Raw genomic sequence first — 21,196 nt, forward strand, 5'->3', positions numbered from 1 at the left:
TAGGAAGATAGTCCTAAGAGAGACCATGACTCACTCTCAGTGCTTAAAGATACTGGGGAGAGTCCTTGTGCTTAATGGTACAGAATTCACATAATCACACAAGCTAATCAAGTGCTTCCTACTGGCTGATTTTGATGTTACTTTGCTTGTTGTGCCTGATGTCACGAGGGACAGTTCTACCTGTCACTCTTTGCCCAGGCTTTGCTCAAGCTGAGGTGTTAAGACAGGGCTTATCAATCTTTTGTGAGGATATCAGCAAGTAGTTGCTGGTCACTGAATTTCTGCAGCATGGTTATTCTTATATATTCATTCAAAATATTAGAACATGAGGGCTTGGCTCAGGATAGAAGAAACTCTCATGAGCCATCTGTTCAGATAAGAATCTCCACCCTTGCTTAATTGCCTTGAAAACATGCTTTTTGGGAAGCTGAATGAAACCATGGAAATCAAGAATCTTACATCTTTGATTTTGAAAAAAAGAGAGATATCTTCCAGGATGAGAAAATGGTAGTGCTTTCCTCAGAGTTGTAAGTAACCATTATTTAAAACTTAACAACATATAATTCATCCATCACTTGGGCTGAATTTCTCTCTGCGAATATTCTTGCACTTGTGTATGCCTACCTATGGTAGATGTCAAATTGGACTGGAAAACGATGTGCCCCAGCAGAACACACTGAATTTAGACAAATAGTATAATAACTTGCTTTTATTAAGGATTCTTTTTGTGTGTGTGGAACTAAAAGATCTAAGCCAGCCATAGCTCATTTATTGCTTTTTAAAATACTTTTGCAACTCTTACTCCATTCTAAGGAATAATTTGTGGAAGACATCTGCTCTGTCTTGTTTATTAATAATGGAAGGTGTTGATGTTTCTTCATTGCTTCAGTTCTCTGTGTCTTGACAGTTTCAGCACCGTTACATGGTTTTACTTGCTTTTTTTCCCAGTTACCTCTTTTTGGAAGTAACTAGAGAAATGCTTCATTTCAGGTTACTAGACAACTCATCCTCTGTTTTGCTTTTTTTTTTGCTTAAGATTAAACTGGTAAAAACTAATTTAGTTATAAGTGGAACAGCAGTTGATTACTGTAGGTTTGGAGTTCTGTAGTGTGGTTTCATTGGTGCTGTGTTCTACTGAAAATTTGGTGTGATACACTCATGTGAATCAAAGTAGGAAACATGCAGGTTAAAACATTTTTGTGTTTCACATGGAGTTGAATATTTCTACTTCATTGTTTACTACTTCAATTTAAGAAAGTGTATTTACAGCATACTAAAAATACCACCAAGATATAAATGGTATGAAATTATTTTATTAAAGAAATTGATTTCATAAAAAATCAGAAAATACTATTCTGCAGCACTAGTAGTAAAATTTATTTTTCCCCATATAAAGGCTCATTTATTTTTATAGCAATTTGATGACACATCTGCTTGCTTTATTCAGCTGAAAAGAAAATGTTGGTTCTTGGTGTTTTGTAAAATTGCTTTGTTAAATTATTTTCGAAATCGTTCAACTTTTAACAAATGACATTTGATACTAACATTGGAAAGCAATTTCAGCTAATTAAGTAGATCCTTCTATAAACCATTGGAACATTAAGATGACAAACTGTTCATTCAGGATTATTTTAATTGGTACAATTATTGTAATTTTGTTGCAATTACGTGTTGAGCTAAAAGCTTTTGTCTAAATCATTTGAGGGTTTTTTGTTAATATACATAAGTAAGAAGAAAAGAAGTAAAATAAAAACTGAAGATAAGCATTATCTGACTGCTTTTTCCTTGCAGTGCTTTAGACAAGTATCTATTAAATTATTCTTTAAAAAAGTATGTTACATGTTTTCAGCAAATCTCTAGCAATGCTAGAGCAAGATCATTTGAAATGTAACTTTTCTGGAAGGTTATTATGCTAATTCCAGTTTCGACACTGTTTAAATACCTTTTAATAAAAAGGGTGAAATTAACTTTTGAGGGATTTGTAGGCTGTGTAAAATCTATTGATGTATTAATTTAAGAAATGTAGCTTTTTAGTGATTATAGAAATTTTAAAATGAAAAAGCTATGGAAGGTGCCACATTCATCACTCTGGTTATAATGTTCTCTGCAATCATCTTTTGCCCAGGCCAGGTTTAAGTAAATCACTTCCTTTAAGTAGACAAATTAACATTCTTGTAGACCTCACAGTGAGGCATTGCTTCTAAATATTTAACCTGCTTTTTATTTTTCGGTTTCCTTTTACTGCCTCCTACTTAAAACGCAGGGCACATAAAGTTATTATGTTTCTTATTGCTCTAATAATGTGGTCTCAATGTTAAAAGCAGGTGGTTGTTGCCCAGACTGTTGCCCCACAGGAGTCAAGGCACAAAGGAGAATTAAAGAGAGAGGACATGACAAGTAAGAAGGAAGTTCAGGTGACAAGGTAGTAGGGAGAGAAAAAGATCTGGAGCAAAAAGCTAATCAGAACAAGATGGAGGAATATTTTTAGCTTTTTTAGTTACCCTTGTAATATAGAATAATAAGTCATATTTCTAAAACACTTTCCAGGTAAGTTTAAATGCTTACGGTGTAGTTAATGTGCATTAGTGACATCTCTCAAAAGTGCTCCTCTGTATAATTCAAATCCCCCCAAGCACCACTGATCAATACTAGTTTACGGTGGAGCACAGAAGCCTTCGTTTTAGCAACAGTAGAAACAATTTCAGAAAAGAATTTTTTTTTTTAACCTGTGTAAGTCAATTCATGAGTATTCTGTACTTCTGGAAGAATTGATTAAGTTGGGTAATAAAATTGGAGATTATGGCTTTTTTTTGTCTGCTGAACCTTTTTGTCAAAAGTAGAATATTTATTCAAAACCTGAGAGCCTGGGAGAACACTGTGAGGCAAGATGATAAGCTGGAAATGCATCTTTTAACTACATACTGCAGTGGCCCGTATTCTGGCTCTTACCCTGCAATAAATGTGACATAATCTGTCTCTCAGGAAAAAAAGAGGAGATAAAATACTTGCTTCGTATTCAGAAAAGACTTGTGTCTTGTATTGCTGTAAAAGCTGACCACGGAGCAGTAGCGCGGGCTGCCATGTTCTTCGGAAGCTGATGCTCTGGTTTTCCTTGTAATGTTTTGCTCATATGCCCACACGATAAATTTGCCTCATTAAGTCAATTCTGTCATAAGAACCTGCTTCAGAAGGGCAAGATAAGGAACAGATCAGATAATCCAGATGCTGTATGAAGGAAGTAATATGTCTTTGGTCCTGGTTGACTTGGATTTTGGTTATCAACCTATCAAAGTTCATGTAGTATAGCAATCGTACCTTTTTGCCTTCCATTTCTGGGTAGCATTTGCAACAGATTGATAGATTAGTCTTTGAGTTATTCTGAGAAGTGGAATTTGTGCTTCTGTCAGGGAAGCATTTGCCATAGACTTTTGGAGAAGGATTCTTCTTTTGCCTGGTCCCGAGGTTTAGCTGTGTGCTGGAACCCAGCCCTGGAAAAGAATCTTGTGCTGGAGACTGGGGTGAACCATGGGCATCTCTAATGCTAGGGGACCTGCCAGTACTTACTGCATTTCTGAAGTCCTCCAGGTGGAGGTATTGAATAAAAGAAGCTCTGCATAAACCCAAGAAGTACATTTGTAACTGACATTCAGCAGTGAAAAATACCCAAACCAGATTAATACTGTATTCTTGTATTTCACTTGTGTGAGTGATCTGATTGGACTTGGCAGTTAGTGAGCCGTGGTTACTTCTGTTTACAGAGTGGCTTTGAGCAGTCTTAGATTCTTCTGTGCTACGCTGTTTAGCAGCTTTTCCATCTGTGTAATAAATACATTGATTTTTACAAAAAATTATTTTGCATTCTGTAATTCAAGTAGCACTGCAAAGCTGTGAATAAATCTAGGCATTTGTAACTGTATTAACACTTTAATTATGAAGAACGCTGGTGTAGGGTGTGTTCAGGAGAGTTATATTAAAATTAGACCTTTTTAATACGGCCCAGTGACGGTGCATTATACTGGGTGTGGGAGATTAGTTTAATAAATATCATTCTTTTAAGGATCAAAATGTTTGGGTTTTATTTTCTTTCTGGAATGATCAAAAGCTGGAACACTCAGAAGAGATGGTTTATCTGCTGTTACTTGAATTGGATGGTTAGAATTGGTTTTGCAGAGCAAGCTTTCCCGAATACCTACAGTAACAGGAGTTTTTAAATAGCTATTGCATCTGTTCAGTGAAGTCTCTCTACTGCTTAATATGCACTGAGGGGTTTATAATTTTTGTCAAGATAGATATATCAAACTATAGCTTTCTTTTTTTCAGTCTGTGTTAAGATAAAACATTGTTTCCCTTATGTTTTGAGTGTGTGATGACTTTTTATTCCTGCCTTTATACAAGTGCGTATATGAGCAAATGCTCTTTTTTCAATGTCCAAATAACCTGTTGCAGATTTCAGTTTGAAACAATATTTGCAGCAGTATTCTTGATATGTTGACAGTGTTGCAAATTTTCTGGAGTGTTTTGTGTGAGAGCTTTTAATCCAGAAAAAATACACCCTTAAGCATGAAGATACACTGACACTATATTGACCAGACAGGAGAAGAAGAGGATCAATAACTTCAAAGCAAAGCAAGGTTCAGTGCGGGACCCACCATGGGGATTGTTTTCCAAGTCAGTCATGGAAGTGCAAGGTGAAATAGATTAGAAAAAATTTGGAACAAATTCACAGTCTTTAGAATGGAAGATAAGATGACTTACCGATGTGTATTTGTAGTGAATATTTCTGTTTGAGGAAAAAGCCGGAAATAATCCATCATTGTTGGAATATAACTTAATCCACAACAAAAGCAGTTTTAAATTTTAGCCGTGCATGGAAAGGACACGTGCAGAATAGTGTCCTCAATTTTTAAGGTTCTCTTCTGTCAATGTAATATTCTGGTTTGGGCTCATTCCTTTAAAATTCACGTAGTTTCTTGTGGAAACACTCTCTAACACTGACAGTTTTTGATGTTTCTGATTTAAACAATAATTCTTCTGCCTCAGGAAAATCTAGCCCCAAAATGAGAATCGGGTGTTCACAGCACTATTTTTAGATTTGTATGCTTATATTTTAGAAAAAGTAACTCCTGAAGTGCTTTACATGCTAACCTTTTATTTTTTATCTGAGAAGTACAGGCACATGCAATTTTTGTGGCTCTTTGCCAAAAGATTATCATTTACATAAATATTTCTTTCAAAGGCGTAGTTTAAGATACGGAGCTCAGGAGGTTCGAATGGAGACTTCAATCTGCACACCAGCAGTGAGCTGTTGGCTGCTGAACAGTAGCTTTGTTCATCACATTCAGAACACTGGTCGCATTCAGACTTAAGTAGAGCTGGCATTAAAATTCAGCTAATTTGTTTCATGTGATTCATCAGCTGTGTGTTTTATTTAAATCTATGTCACATTCTCTTTTGGCTTCTTGTTTTGTAGATGTGTTGAAGTAGGCCACTCTTTAACTCTTTAGTCCGTGGCTTAAAAAGTGACTTAATTTTCATTTTGCCAGTGTTGAACTCTTGTTTAGAATGCTCATAGTAAATATATGTAACTCAAGCGTGCATTAGTGGGTTTATTTTTTTTTCATTTCTGATGTCTGAATAAAGACATACATTTACAGTCAGTTTAGTTGTAGTTTTATATAAGGCAAAATAGAATAACCGAAGGTAGTAGCTAGATATTAGTGTAAAATATACATTTCTCCGATTCTATTGCGTGTACATGTTTTACTTCAATACTGTGAATGTTCTCGTTTTTTTTTTCTTTGAAGTGAGGACCACTTTTAGCTCCTATTAGATTTATTTAAACACTGTTAGAGAATGAACTATTTCCATTCTTTGAAACTGTAACCTACTTCTGGGTGTCAAGTTTCTCTTCTTACAGAAGCACCGCTTTTTATTCTTTTAAGGCTGGAGCCTGTGAAGCCCTGTGTGCAGTGAACTTCCCTAAAGCGTATAATCCCACTGACATCCAGGTGACTGCTCATAATGATTTACAGGATCAGAACCCTTGTTAGAATAGGCTAGACTTGCTCTTATACTTTATATTTGTTACATTTTCCTATGCTGCAGTCGTAACATCTCACTGTGAATAAAATTATTCATAGATACTGCTTGTGACAGCATGGTGTGGCAGTATCCTTCATCTGTTAGGTATGTGGTCCATTCAGATGCTTTCTGGTAAAATTTATAGGAATTTTTTAATTCTACTTTTAGTATAGGGCAAGACTCTCTTAAAAAGATCAGATTGAAAGATTAACACACAGTTAAAATACATCTTTAACGTAAAAGAGTTGCACTTACTTTAAACATCTAGCATTGATCTTCGATTCCTTTTTTTCTCTTAACATTAAATGCTAAATATTCTGTGTAAATCTGCTACTGTTGTCTCTAGAATAATCCCTTGGTACATAAAAATCTACTTCTTATGGAGAATTTAAAACTAAAGATAAAAGAAGATCATTGCTCTTAGAAAGCTTACAAATTGTGAAATCAGGTAAGGTTGTTCAGCTAATGATAGACTTAGTTCATTAGCTGTATTAAAAATTCAATTCCAACCGGATTTTTAAGTGCTATGTTCTTTTCTCTTTCTAGACACATGAATGTGTATTTATTTAATGTAAAAGATTCTTGGTTGCACTTTGATAGGTTACTGAGTGCACACGAGGGCTCCTTCTTCCCTTCCCATCCATGCATCATTTACATTCTCGTTTCTCATTTGGCATTGGATGAAATACCAGTCATGATTCTATGAGATGAGATGAGATGTCAAATAAGATAGGTCCATCTGACCCATCACTTGCCTCCATCACTTGCTTGCGTTTGGTAGGAACTTTTCATAAACTTCCACAAGGCTAACATTTAGTCCTTCTCCTTGTTCCTTCCTAAAACTCTCCTTGAGACTAATGCTTACAAAAACAACAACAACAAGAAACAAACGAACAAAACACACAAAAAACCCCCAAAACCAACCAAACAAAACCACCAAACACTACACCATTGCTTGAGAATGGTCGTAATGCAGCAACAGTCCCTTATATTGATCATGTCTCATAGTTTTGTTCTCCTCTGTTTGTGGCTTCTTGTCATAGGAGGTGAATTACTTGAAGGCAGGCAGTTGTTTTTCCACTTTTTACCATGAAATCATGTGCAGTTGGGTTTTGATCAGTGTCTTAAGATGCCCGAGTGTTCCTGTGACAAGAAATTTTAGTTTAAAAATGAGATTTTTAACCATAGAATTTCTGCTTAGAGTACCAGAATTTGAATGGATGTTTGAAGTTAATGGTGATGAATGTTGAGTTTCCCTTACTTTGGATTTGATGTTACTGATCTATAGATTCCTGATCTGATTTCAGTCTTCTGTTTCACTTCTTTGAGGTTTCTCTGAAGCATATAATTAGATCAGATTACGTAGCAGTTTGAGATTTCCTGCATATTAGGAAATATTAAATTGTTCTCTCTGCAGACAGTGAGCTCTTTATGGGTTCTTTTTGTTTTCCAGAGAACAGGGAGAATGGATGCAAGTGTACTGATATTTCACCCTTGAATATCACTATGCAAATGGACGACATAGTCTAATAAATATGGTTTACAATTTATACAATTTTTTTCTCCTAGAATTTCAAAGAATATTCCTACAACTAAAGATGTTGAACCTCTACTTGAAATTGATGGAGACATACGGAACTTTGAAGTATTTTTATCTTCACGGACACCTGTTCTTGTTGCACGTGATGTAAGAACCTTTTTGCCATGTACTGTAAACTTAGATCCCAAGCTACGAGAAATCATTGCAGGTGAGTATGCTTTCAAATAAATGGAAAATGACAATTTTACTATTTATTTTCATGCTACTTTGCATGTTATGTAGAATCACGATTAGTTCATGGAATCAGACCTTCAGATTGTCTTATTTGACTTCAGTAACAGGCCATTCAGTTTCACTTGGTAGCTTTGCTGTAACAGCCAGATCATACTAGACTGAAGTATCTCTTTTGGAGGGGGGAATGCGCTGTTCTTGGTTCAAAGACAGTTAGCAAACAGGGGAGACCATTACACACAATGGTATTTTAGTAGGCATGGAAGTTGTCTTCCAGATCTTTGTTAACAATTTTAAGGGCAAGTGTAGAGTCTTGCATCTGGACAGGAACAACCCCAGGTTCCAGTATAAGTTGGGGTACGACCTGTTAGAGAACAGTGTAGGGGAAAGGGACCTGGGGGTCCTGGACAGCAGGATGACCATGAGCCAGCACTGGGCCCCTGTGGCCAGGAAGGCCAATGGCATCCTGGGGTGTATTAGAAGGGAGGTGGTTAGTAGGTCGAGAGAGGTTCTCCTTCCCCTCTACTCTGCCCTGGTGAGACCTCATCTGGAATATTGTGTCCAGTTCTGGGCCCCTCAGTTCAAGAAGGACAGGGAACTGCTGGAGAGAGTCCAGCGCAGGGCCACAAAGATGATGAAGGGAGTGGAGCATCTCCCTTATGAGGAAAGGCTGAGGGAGCTGGGTCTCTTTAGTTTGGAGAAGAGGAGACTGAGGGGTGACCTCATTAATGTTTCTAAATATGTAAAGGGTGAGCATTGTGAGGATGGAGCCAGGCTCTTCTCGGTGACAACCAATGATAGGACAAGGGGCTATGGGTGCAAGCTGGAACACAGGAGTTTCCACTTAAATTTGAGAAGAAACTTCTTCTCAGTGAGGGTGCCAGAGCACTGGAACAGGCTGCCCAGGGAGGTTGTGGAGTCTCCTTCTCTGGAGACATTCAAAACCTGCCTGGACGCCTTCCTGTGTAACCTCATCTGGGTGTTCCTGCTCTGGCAGGTGGATTGGACTGGATGATCTTTTGAGGTCCCTTCCTATCCCTAACATTCTGTGATTCTGTGATTTTGAATAGCATCAGTAAGATCCTGTAGAACTGAAACCAGTGAAACAAGGCAGAACATCTCCATTTGATGTACACCTCACTAGATACCTGTGCAGCTGGTACCCGTGAGTTACTTTTTAGTCTGCTCTAGTATGATATTTAAATTCATCCTAGAGGGATTGTTGTGTATGTGCAGTGGCTGTTAAGCAGTTATCTTTACTTGCTTGTAGTCTCAAAAGATGCAATCGGATTCAGGTATGTTCTCTTCTGAAAAAAACATTAAATGTTCTGACTGCTCGCTGCTGCTGCGGGTTGCTGTGGCACATGGTGTGGTGCTTCTTGTCCAGTTTTAGGGATTGCTGTTGGCTCTGGAGTAAGGCTAAGGCATCCTGACATTTCTACCTGTTAAGACTGCTAAAGCTTTGAAGAAAACCAGAACTTTAAATTTAAAATAGGATCCTTATGAGCCTTCGGTATGATAGTCAGTATTCTAGGTAGGAATGGAATTCAGGTGTTAATAGTTCTCTTTGATTGTCTTTTCTGTTGTGACAGTTTTCTTCAGTCCTCAACTGGAATCCTTTTTGTTCCTACTTTGTTGAACTTCCTTCTCTGTGCCTGATAGCCACAGTGGGGTGGCGTGACATTGTTCCCAAGCTCTGTCTCGTTAATCTCTTCAGAAATAGTGCAGGTCTGACTCTCACATCAGACGTGCTCACCATCAGAGACATATTTGGCGCGATGTGTTCCTGCATTTCTTCCCATTTGGGTTGGAACTTGTAACTTGTTCTCTCTGGGAGAGAATGTTGAGAGGCATTTAATATGCTATGTAAACTTATGCAATAAATTGTCCTAACTTTCCTAAAGACCCCTGTGTATATATGATCCTCAAGAGAAATCAACCGAATGCAGCTGAAAGTGACATTTGACGTTCTACTTGATGAGTTCTGACTGGAGTTAAATGCACAAAAATGTACTGTAAGGAACTGGTAAACAAATCAATACTTCTTCAAATGTTTCAAGCAAAATCTCATTCTTTTTTACCTTTTTATTTTTCAGATGTTCGTGCTGCAAGAGATCAGATGAATATGGGAGGCCTTCCTTATCCCACGTTGCCTTTACATGAGGCACCTGCTAGAGCAACATCTCTGTTCAGTCAGCCTTCATCAGCTTGCTCTTCTACAACCTCTTTCAACGGACCTTTCAATAGCGGAGTTTTATCACCGCAGCCTCACAGCAGTTACTATAGTGGTATGACAGGACCTCAGCATCCATTTTACAATCGGGTAAATAATCGAGAACCAATTAACATTCTTCAGATTTAATCTGGTAATATTGCAGATGTCATCTATAAAATATTAAAAGACCCATACAAGTTTTATTTAGGAATGGAGAAAAGTCCAAAAGTTGGTACTTTTCACAGTAATGTTCAGTCCATGTAGTCTGGGGGAGAAAAGTCGTAAATTGCATCAGAAAAACAAATTACACAAGGGGGAAAAAAAGGTCAAATGATTTTGAGACACTGCTCAATTGTAGGATATTGAAGGTTCTTTTTTTTAAATTTTACTTTTATGGGGTAAACTATGTTCAGTTGTTAACACAGTTGCTCACAGACACTGGAAGGGATCCCAGCTTTTTCTTGATGGACTTTGGTTAAAACATACAGAAACTCAAGTAGGGAGCTAAATCACAAGGATCTATGTCTGTCTTCGCTTTTGTCTCTTTTTAAAGTTATTCTGGGATCTTTTCCCTAAACCAGTGTTGCACTAGTTTAAAGAAATTAACATAAATTGCATAACACATTCATTTTTGAGCTAGTTGTGGGCCTTGGCAAACATAGGCCTGGGCATGGCTTACTTGACAATTGAATGAAGTGCTTTACCATATAGTTGGATCAAGTCTAAACTTTCTCTTTTTGTGGGATGTATTCAGAATTTTTAAACTTTTCACTTTTTTTTCTGCAGTACTATGATGAAAAAAAGAGTAGAAAGCCGATATATCATAGCTTACTTCTATATACAAGAAATGGCCTCAACTTTAAGTAGATTTGACAGCGGGTAAACGTTCAAGCTAGTAAGCTGGAAAGAAAAAAAATTGAATTATTCCTAAATCAGTGTTTGTTAAGCAAGGCAGAAAAGAATACATGTAGCACAAAACTGTATACCCTCAATACAATGACAATATACTGTTTTGTTGAAAATAACTTAAAGTAACGTATACTTTGAAGTAGTCCAACACTGTTAAATGCTTGTCACATGAATCTTCATGCTGATACTAACTCAGCTTTGTTAAAGTGGGTGTTTAATTGGAAGCCCTGTTTTTGTGTCTGTGTTACTGTACATGACAAGGTTTAAAGTATGGGGGGATACACAGTTGACACTTGTATGTTTTTGTGGCTCTAATAAGCGTTACAAAAGCAACTACTGGTGAGTCATAAGCCATTCATACAATGACTGTATTTGTTCATTTGTATTATGTGCATACACAGACTTACAGGCATGCTTACTTTTTCCTTTTTGCCTGCTGAAGACTACTTTGGTTTTGGCCTCTCTTTCTGGAATTTTAATACTGCTCTTCCAAGGTATAATTGGTTTTAGTGTTCCACACTTTCAAATATTGACAAAGGGCTATATTCATTACTTTCCTCTATGGAGTCATAAAGGTACGTCATGAACACCACATACTGAGATAAGTAATGAGAACCTACTAGTAGAAAACTGAAAGACTGAAAGGTGATTTCCTTCAGCGTGTTCAATCATATTTCACTTCTCAGGTTTTTGTAAAAATGGTGTTTAAAAAAAAGAACAGCAGTAGAAGACTAGGCTCACCCCAGTTGAAGTTTCCGAGAGAGATCTTCGATACCTATATGACACAAGACAATGGATTCAGATGCTTCTATGGAAATGCCTGAATTTTATGCAAAACCACGCTAAATTCTGGGGATAGATACCTTATTCTGACCAGTAAATGTTTTATGTCCTGTTGTCTTTAAGTACTCAATCCGGCATAAGAAAAAAGCTTTTGAGCTGTTGGGGGAAAAAACCTCAGGTTGTTTATTTTTAGGAAATGCGAATTCTTTATTACGTATGTTTCTGCTTTGTTCTTTAGGTGTTTCTAGTTTACGGACCTTGAACTTCCAGTGACATAGTCTATTCACTTTTGGTTTAAAACCCCATTGTCTGCCTGTATAACTGTAAAGGAAATATTATAGTCCCATTTAGCAGCTCTCCAACTTGGGTATTTAGCTCTCAGTATGGGACTATGCTGGACATTTACATTTTACCACTGTCTAATGGCCTGGCTACAAGTTGGGTTCAAGTTCAGCTTCCCAAAACCACGGCGATCATGGGTCATTGTGGAGATCGTTTTTGTTATGGGGAAGGTCAGAGCAGTAGGCCAGTCTAATTGAGATTTCCTGGGTTGGAACTAGAAACCGTAGTGTGTGAAGACATTTTTTGCAACACAGCAGCAGATTCTTAGATATCTTAGAAAAATAAAAACCATCATGCTTATCCTTTATAAGCTATCTGCAAACTTGGAGAACAGCTCTACGCTGGTTTAGGCCCAACATGGCCTTATATTGATCTCATGTTTTCACAGTACTGCTCTTATTGTACTTCAAAGAAAGGTTGAGTCTGTAGAGTTCAAGCCTATAACGGAGAATTGATCCCACAATTGGGAAGCAGTGGAGTAGTTGAAGGGGGCTGAAGGCATAACTAGAAATTATGAAAAAAAAATGTGGGATAATTGCCTTATTGGGCAAAGTTTTTCATTGCTTTGCAGTTTGATGACTTGCAACCAAGAAACAAGTGCTCCCTGTGTGTTTCAGAGGATGGTTTCTGCAGTGAGAGCTTGGCACTTGAATGCTGTACGATCATTAAGCATTTCGTGCTTGGGGGTTTTACACATGGTTTAAGCTGTTAGTGGAAAACTGAGGCATTTAATTATGTTAGGAATAACATGAACTTTTTTTTCAAGAGAGTTTCATTTCCAGAAGATGCTACAGAATCTGTGCCTTATGACAGTGAAATACTTTTAAGTCAGTGAATTTTCTGAATCATACTGTACTAACCAAAAAATGTAAGACAAAGGCTAGATGTTCTCCTACTTGTTTAAAACTAAACAAACCAAATTCCCTGTTTAGACTAATGGTTACAATGCGTATCATGCAGCTTCATATGTTGGAAGAACATAAGATATTTTGGTCTTAGTTTTGTGAAGAAGTGTACAGAGAGTACCTCTAGCAGCTAAGAATATGGAACTGTTTGTATTTTCCATAAATCACCCAGAGTTGTAGCGTATGCCATCTAGGTAATTGATGTATGCAGGAATTAAACTTGAATTTCTCAGTTCATTTACAGCTGCTGCTGAATGGAGAGGTTTTTTTAGTCCTTACTGACAAATCCAAAGTGGCATATTTCAACAAATTTTACTCCCCCCTCACCAGTTGACCCTTGAGTCATAGAATTATTTATACTGAATTTGGTGCAGTAGACTAATCAGAATCTTGTCATGTGCAGAAACACAAACCAAATAATATGTTCTGTTTTGTTAAATAGCTAGATAACACAATTTTGAAAATGCTATGTATGGAAACATCAGAAATCTGTTATACAGCCATTGTTTGGAGAAGTCTAAACCACTGTATTGCTTTCCAGTACATTGCCTTAAATGAGACTTGATAAGGAAATGAAAATCTCTATTTCCAAACCAAATTCAAATTCACAGATAGGTCAAAACAAAACTTCACAATATTAGAAAAGCAGTTTGTACTTCTTACCTGGATTACCACTTGTAAGCGTCATAACTCTCAAATGCACGCTCGTCTGTGTTCACACACATACACTTGATTTTAGCACTTGAAAGATGGGAGCATAAGGAGTCATTTGTTCAAATGGAAGCATATTTATAATTCGGAGATCTCAGTCTCCTCTAGAAGTGACTTTATTAAAAGCCTGAGTTCTCATTTGGACCCTTTACACTGATAAGAATTTGGAAACTTGGGTAGTGTTTTTTTTCTTGAAATTTGTTAGTAACATTTCTTGAAATTTCTTAGGTTTAGAAGCTGGTTGCAAAAATCATTATTAGAATTAACTGATATTTGTGCAAAAAAAAAAAAGTATTTATGTTTTAAAACATGTTTTTTCTATTTGTTTTATGATAACTAACATTGTTCTTTAAAATGTTTTTTGTATTGAACAACATGCATTAACACATTTCCAACAAAACAAAGCTCAAATGCTGTCTGCTATAAAAATCCATTTCTAGATTTATAAAATCTAGTATTTGTGGAAGCCTTTGGATTGGTTACCACAAATATGAGAAGTTCCAGTGGTGCTGTTATGTATCACACTTTTTTTTTTGGTACAATTGTCTTGGCTATTATGAAACAGAATTTCTAAGTTTTACTGAGCACGCGATTTTGAATTTAGCAAGTCAGGGAGAGTGAAATTACCAGAACTATCCATAAGTTATCCTTTTCCCACAATCGAAACAGATGTTACAGTGTAGCTACCAAACCCACTGCAACTCTGTTCCTCCAGAAAAGCCACGAGAGCACCCCTTGGCTCTGGGGGGACCAGAAGGGGATCAGAGATTTTGAAGAACTCACTCCAGGGCTTTTGATTGAATTCTGTTCAATGCAAAAAAAAGTAAAGACACCTATTAGTAATTGTTATTTTCACTTTATTAAACTCAACTAGAGGATGTGTTTTGTTGAAATAATTTTTATTTTATTATTACATTTTGATTTGTGTAATTGTTTGTCCCTTTTTTGTTACGTTTTTTTTTTCCATAGCCATTCTTTGCCCCATATCTTTACATGCCAAGGTATTACCCTGGCAGTTCTCATCTCATCTCACGTCCACCACTAAAAACGAGTTTGTCCAGAGATCAGAACAATGGCCTAGTAAGTATTTTGAAGGGTAATTCAAATACTAACCTAGACAAAAAAATATAGTGAGTAATGAAAATGAAGGTTATTAATGATGATTCACTATTAGATAAGTACAAGCTCTGTATTATAAATATTTTAAGCAAAGGAGTTATTAACATGTAATGTAAAATGTATTTTGTTTTAACTTTAGAAATTGGTTACAGAGGAAAACCTGTTCTAATGTCCAGGTATCAAGATTAGAGGACTATGACCTGCAATACTGGCAGGAAGATATTTTAATGAAAATGTCAACTGCAGTGTAGTAAAAAAATTGATATAGCATAATAAGTGATACTTGTGAATGTATCTTTACGTTTTTTTTAATCATACAAATTCTGTGGAGAAGGTAAAATTACATCCTTTAGTGTTGTAAAGAGTACTAGAAATTGAAAGGTCAAAGCAAAAAGCTAAAAGGAATGGCTTAAATATTTAAGTAAAACAAAATGCATTTTATATTAAGTATACATCAGTTGTAGCTTGGTTTTGCGAGTACATATAATTCAACTTTACCCATTGAAAAGGAAAAATGAGCAGACTTTTCTAGCTTCATGTAGAATAATAAAATTCCTATTTAACAGTATTTGTTTTAGTGGCAGATGCCTGTTCAAATGAAATTAAGAACTAAGGAAAGCTAAAAAAGTAAAAGCCTCACTTGTCAATCACTTTTATTCTAAGATATTGATACAATGGGCAAAGCTATTAAAAGGTGGTAAAATCTTTAATTACATGAAGAAAACAAATGTATTTCTGTTGAATTATATATTGTTACGAGATCATTCACATTCACTGTTTACTTCATATTTTTTGTTGAGCCCTTGATCATTTTACCCAAACCGTAATATTTTGTTGTTGTTAGGATGTTATCAAGGAGGATGCTGATGAGGGGCTTCCTTCACCCACAGACCCCTCAATGGTAAACGAGTAGTCATGTGGTGTGGAAATTTTAGCATCTCATTGCTTTTTCAGCAGTAATGAGTCTGCATTAATCGTAACTGCAGTTGACTAACACTGCATCAGTGGCTTTGGTGGGCAAATAGAGTAGTTGAAAACTAATGTAGTTTGTGAATGAATTTAAGAGCTAATATTTCACTTCTAAGATATATTATATTTTTCCCTGTAGTTTTCCCCTTACCTTTCTCTGTAGCTATGGAGAGCTTCCAGTAAAAAGAGTGTTGTGGTAGCTGAACAGACTGACAGCTGGTCATTCAGTGCTTAGATTTTAGAATGGAGTAACTGTGTTTTTCCCGCTTCAGTCGTCTCTCTCACCTGATCCCCACTTCTTTAGTTGGTGGCATAAAGCTATTGCAGTTAACACCACATTAAAGCAACTTCTGATTTTTTTTTTTTTAAAAAAAAGCTTATTCTTGAGTCAGAATGCTAACATGTACCTTTGCCATGACTTGTTTTTGTTTTATCTTAAGTATTCACACAATTATATCATCTTTATGGGTATCTGTTTTGACAGTAACTGTGGGAATTGATGGAAAAATCATTATTTATTACCAGACCAAAGAGGTTAATATAATTGCATCATTCTCTTAATACTTGCTGCTGATAGTTGTTGGCAACAGTTATAGTTTGATCTTGGTTATTTTTTCTTCTAATAAATCACTGCAAAAATGTCTTTCCATTGCTGTGCAATGGAAAAGAAAAAGAAAAAAAAAAAAGAAAACAAACCCACGCAAGTTACAGAACTGTATTTAACTGCACGTAACCTTCACTGAGCACCCATGTATGGGTGATGCGAGGGAAAATGTTCCCTGAAGTTCTCTCTCCCAGGTCATCAGCTATGTTGTGTGAAGGGATGACTTTGGGGTAAGCTTTTCTTGTAGTATGTTTTTGGAGCTGCCAATGCCTTCTCTGCATTTGATTCCTTACCTCAGTATCCCATTCTCTTCCCAGTCCTTTGTATCTTGTCAGTGCGAGGAGAAAACGGAAGGACTTTTGAGAAAACGGCAGGGTGATGGCTGGAGTGTGTGTGTATCTGTGAGCGTGAGGAGGGACACAGGGCTGGAAAAGTGGGATTTAGTCTCAGGGCAAAGCAGTGAATGAGCTCCAGACCTGGACCTGATGGCTCCTCTGCTTGCTGCTCTGAGCATGTATCGTAAGCACACACAGGCTGCAGTTTCAAGCAGCAATTTAAAAGATTCATGTAAGTTATGTAGTCTCTTGGCTGTAGGTAGGAAAATGCAGGAGTTAGAACATTAAAAAAACTTTGTTTGGAATAACAATAACGGGGGATTTTATTGGACCTATTTTTGAGTTTAATTTGTACTACTGCGAATCTGTGTAGTACAGTGCATCGAATCATACACTTTTCTGAGACTTGGAAATATTTAGCCTAGAGCCTAAATCTATAATTTTGGATTTTTAAAAATCTTTTGGGTGGTTTATGAGAATGTTGTTAGTCAGGATATGGTATTCTGTGTGTCTGACAGGATGCCTCATCAGGGTTTCATCTATTCTAAAAACCCTTCTTTGGTAGACTTCATTGAAATTTCTTTGAAAGGAAAGAGTGTTATACTTGTTTTAGGTACTGCCATTATCCAGAGGTGATGGGTACAATAATTTCTTCCAGCTATTTAGGTAGCTCCTAATTGATGGGTTGCTAGCACTATATGAATGACACAGCTTTTACTTATTAAGTGGATTGGTGTATGCAAAGTAATGAAATAAGCTAAAAACCTGTACAAAGTAGTTAATGAACACCAAGATGTTTAATTGGTTTGATTGAAAACAAAAGGAGTGTGCAGAATCAAAATTGTCTTTTATGCATATCTGGCAAGGAGCCAGAAATGTTGCAATTTTACTTTGTGTAAAATAGAGAATAGTCATTATTTTGAATGTCTTAAGCCTTACAGGGCAAACCCCAGTTTCTTTGGGAGGTTTTTTTTTTTTTTTTTTTTTTTTTTTTTTTTTACGCAGAGCATCATTGCTACTCATTGCATGAGTTGGCAGAGCTGTGTTCAGGATGCTACATGATCTAGTTAAGGCCCTGGGATGTTATCAGTCTGATATTGGAATTGACAAGAGTTCTGAAATTTCAGATCCTCATCATTAGTCTTGTAAAATCAGTGTAAGTCTAGGTTAGCTTAGTAGAAATCAGTGATATTTTGAGAGCAGTCATTCTGTAGCAAGAATTTTACTTCTGCCACCTTCTATATTTGGATTCTGTTGCTGATAAAACTTGTCTATCTCGGCCTGTAGTTGACTGTCCTTTGCTAAATGGAGTATGATCTATGTAGTTGTATCAACATGAAAGTGCATTGCAAATTTTAGGGTATTGGCATAAAACACTGATGAAAATAGGCTTAATATGTCAGCTGTTGGACATCTGTGATGGAGGCAAACATGCATTTCTGCTGACTTTACTGTATAAATGGTTATTTCTGACAGGAACTGCAAAAACTTCTGGAGTGCTCTTCTGAAGAGTTTGTCATTGGATTGTGGAGTTACCAGTATCTGTCCATAGTATCCCCTATTCTGTTAGAAATCAAACCAGCGTTAGCAGTGGTTATCTGTCATAAACTTAACCGTGCGCTTTAGTTTGCGTTGCTAAATATGACTTCTTAGGATGCAGCTTGTTCCAATATAATTACTTTGTTTAAATACTTTTTTTTTTTGGTACTGCATTGAAAAGATAACACCTCGAGGTGTAGTACGTGTGCTTTGAGTGAGAACTAACATGGCCTGGAGCATGTCGTGTGGATAAACCTGCAATACTCCTGAAGAAACTGGGAGTGCTTTTCAGAAGTTTGAGCATGAATGAAAATGAGTGGCATGGGAATTTCTTGTATGGATTTTCCAGGTGCTTTTATAGAGCGTTTTTGTGCTTCGAGTATTTGTTCTTAGAAGAACAACCTTTTCAGTTCTTGAGTGGTGGTGGTTTGCTTTTTGGGAGGTGGGGCGGGTGTGCTTAGATACAAGATATCAGTTATTTCAGATGCATTGGTGGTATAATGTGATCTTGAAATGGCGGGAGAATGTTTGGTTAAAAGTGGGATTTTCCATCAGAAAAAATGTTAAACTTTTATGCAAACAAAATACAGCAAGTGTCGCTTTTTTACAAGTGCAAAACAGAGAAGTTTGCTCATAGGAGAATAGTATTTGTATAGTATATACTCAATGTATATTCTGAAGGTCTGTCTTAAGTTTCATCAGATTATGAAAATATCCTGTTTCTGTCCTAACACTGATCTCAGTTTACCTCAAAGCATGTCGTCTGTGTGTTCAACCTTTCTGATGTCGCTTTCAGCTGTTGTTTCTTTTCATTCTGTTTTGTCCTGTTCTCAAAGCCGTGTAAGTCTGGGTTAAGCAAAATCAGACAGGTACAGCCACTTTCTGTCAATGATCATTCCCTTATTTCAGAGTCATTTCAGATGCTGTCATACTGGCGCTTCACGCTGGGCTGTCTGTAAACTAATGCTCATTACTAGCCTTGAGGTTTGTTTTGACAAGCTGCTTTTAGCTTTTGCATGGCAAATACTTTTCAGACTAATGTTCTCTAAGCATCTCTAACAAAGCCACTAAGGCTGAAAAATGTGTCAGTTTAAGTACAGTTTTAATTCACTTACATGATTACAATATCCCTAAAGCTATTGCATTACTTATTCTTCAGAGAGTGCTTTTTATAAAGAATGATTTGGATTAATGTGCATCTATTTCAAACAGTTCACACTTTAACAAAAATAGTCTAAATATTTTAACACTTTTCCATATTTTTTTATACACAGAAAGAAGAGTTTCTAAACTAACTCTTAATGCATGCAGAAAGAATTACTTGTTCCTGATTGCTAAAAAAATATTTTGATCTGGAGGAGAGCTGTTAAATAAGAAGTGTTTAAAACTTTTCTTCATTTATTTGTAGATGTATGATAGATAATATATTGAATAAATGCAAAGAACAAAGGCAATTGCTTACACACATTGCTTAGGCATCATCTATTTTAGTAGTGCCACAATGTAATTTTGGCTATAATAGTTTCTTTTATTTTAATTGATACACTTTCTTAAAAAAAAGATTTGAATTTACTTAATACTCTTTCTTTGTTGATGTATTATCTAACTCATATCAATAGTAAATAGTGTGTTTATGGAGAAATACTAGACAAAATTGGTATTCTGAAGAAAAACTCAAAGTGATTTTTTTTAAAGAGGAAAAATAGAGATGTACATAAAAGTACTATATGATAAATCATTTATGGATGAAGCTCTTTCCTGTCATCTTCATCAGTTTGATGGTTGGTGTATATCCTTAACATGATAAAAGTTTTAGCTGTGCTAAAAATCAGACTTCATTGAGACCTAAATTTCTTCCCTTAGATGCATAATATGATAACTAATTAGATATCGTAGGCACCTAATAAGGGAGACATTGCAGAATCTGAAGAGCAACTGTCTTGTCCTCAGAAGGAACACGCAGCCCTGACATTAGGTGCCTAGACTGTCGTGGAATTATAATGCTTAATTTTTATGCAATAATTTAAGTTGACTATCTACTCAGAAAATGAGGTATAACTTTTGTTTAGTGACCAGCCAACATCATATTAAAAAAAAAAAAAAAAAAGTCAAAGGAACAAAGATTAGTGCCCCAGCTCTGTTTTCAAGCAAGTGTGTGAATTGTGAGGCTGAAATCCACCCCCCCCAGCCTCCTGGGATGTTCTGGAGTAAAGTTGATAGTTTGCCAGTTTAAAGTCCATTTCAAGTACATCTGGCAGAGAACTCTGGGAGATTTACATGTGATAGCATCTAAAGTTTGAAACTCAGAATAGCTTGGGTGGGGAACATGCCTGCCTCCCCAGGTCAGGGTATCTCCGGTAACCGTAAGTTAGAAATAACTCCGAGGTTAAATGATAGTTGATAATGGGGTTTTGGATTGCTGCCTTGGAATTAATAGTTAAATAAATTCTTCTTAAGTATCCTGGTTTAGATAATTCAGGTATGGTTAATGCCAGTCTGTGTGACAGTCCTTGGTTTTCATAAGCATTCATATTGGATCTATTAATTTATATTAATTCTGAAAGATTAGATAACTTGGAAGTAATTAAATAAAAAACGGGGAAAAAAAGTATTGCAGCTATAAAATTGGTCTTCACTGGTGATTTGCGGAATACAGTTGAACTTGATCAACTGAACTCTGGATAGTCAAAATGCACTTTTACATCCCCAGGTTTAGGCATGTGATGCTGAGCTCTGAAGCTTTAGAAGCTCTTTTGCATCCTCCCAAAATGAGCTCTGTTTGGTGCATGGTCTACAGTGCAGAAACCAAAACCTGACATTCAGAACAAGGGGAAGGGGCAGCCTCCCTCCCAGGAGGAGGGAATGCAAGTATTTCATAGCTGGCGAAAATGGTTCTGATTTTGCTTTTAGGAG

At 36.5% G+C, this 21,196-nt stretch overlaps 1 protein-coding gene across 3 annotated transcripts in view; it reads left to right on the forward strand.

The window, feature by feature from the left end:
- The window catches only part of KIDINS220 (kinase D interacting substrate 220), a 75,452-nt gene that overhangs the window by 44,630 nt on the left and 9,626 nt on the right, over nucleotides 1-21,196 (forward strand). For 2 of the 3 annotated variants that reach the window (XM_065631427.1, XM_065631426.1), the window contains exons 23-26: nucleotides 7,651-7,829; nucleotides 9,949-10,175; nucleotides 14,687-14,797; nucleotides 15,681-15,737. In XM_065631427.1, the coding sequence (XP_065487499.1) occupies nucleotides 7,651-7,829; nucleotides 9,949-10,175; nucleotides 14,687-14,797; nucleotides 15,681-15,737 (574 nt within the window). The remainder of the gene's footprint in view (nucleotides 1-7,650; nucleotides 7,830-9,948; nucleotides 10,176-14,686; nucleotides 14,798-15,680; nucleotides 15,738-21,196) is intronic. The other variant, XM_065631428.1, reaches the window with a different exon arrangement.

This window comes from Caloenas nicobarica, chromosome 3 (genome assembly GCF_036013445.1).
Source record: "Caloenas nicobarica isolate bCalNic1 chromosome 3, bCalNic1.hap1, whole genome shotgun sequence".
Lineage (NCBI taxonomy): Eukaryota > Metazoa > Chordata > Aves > Columbiformes > Columbidae > Caloenas > Caloenas nicobarica.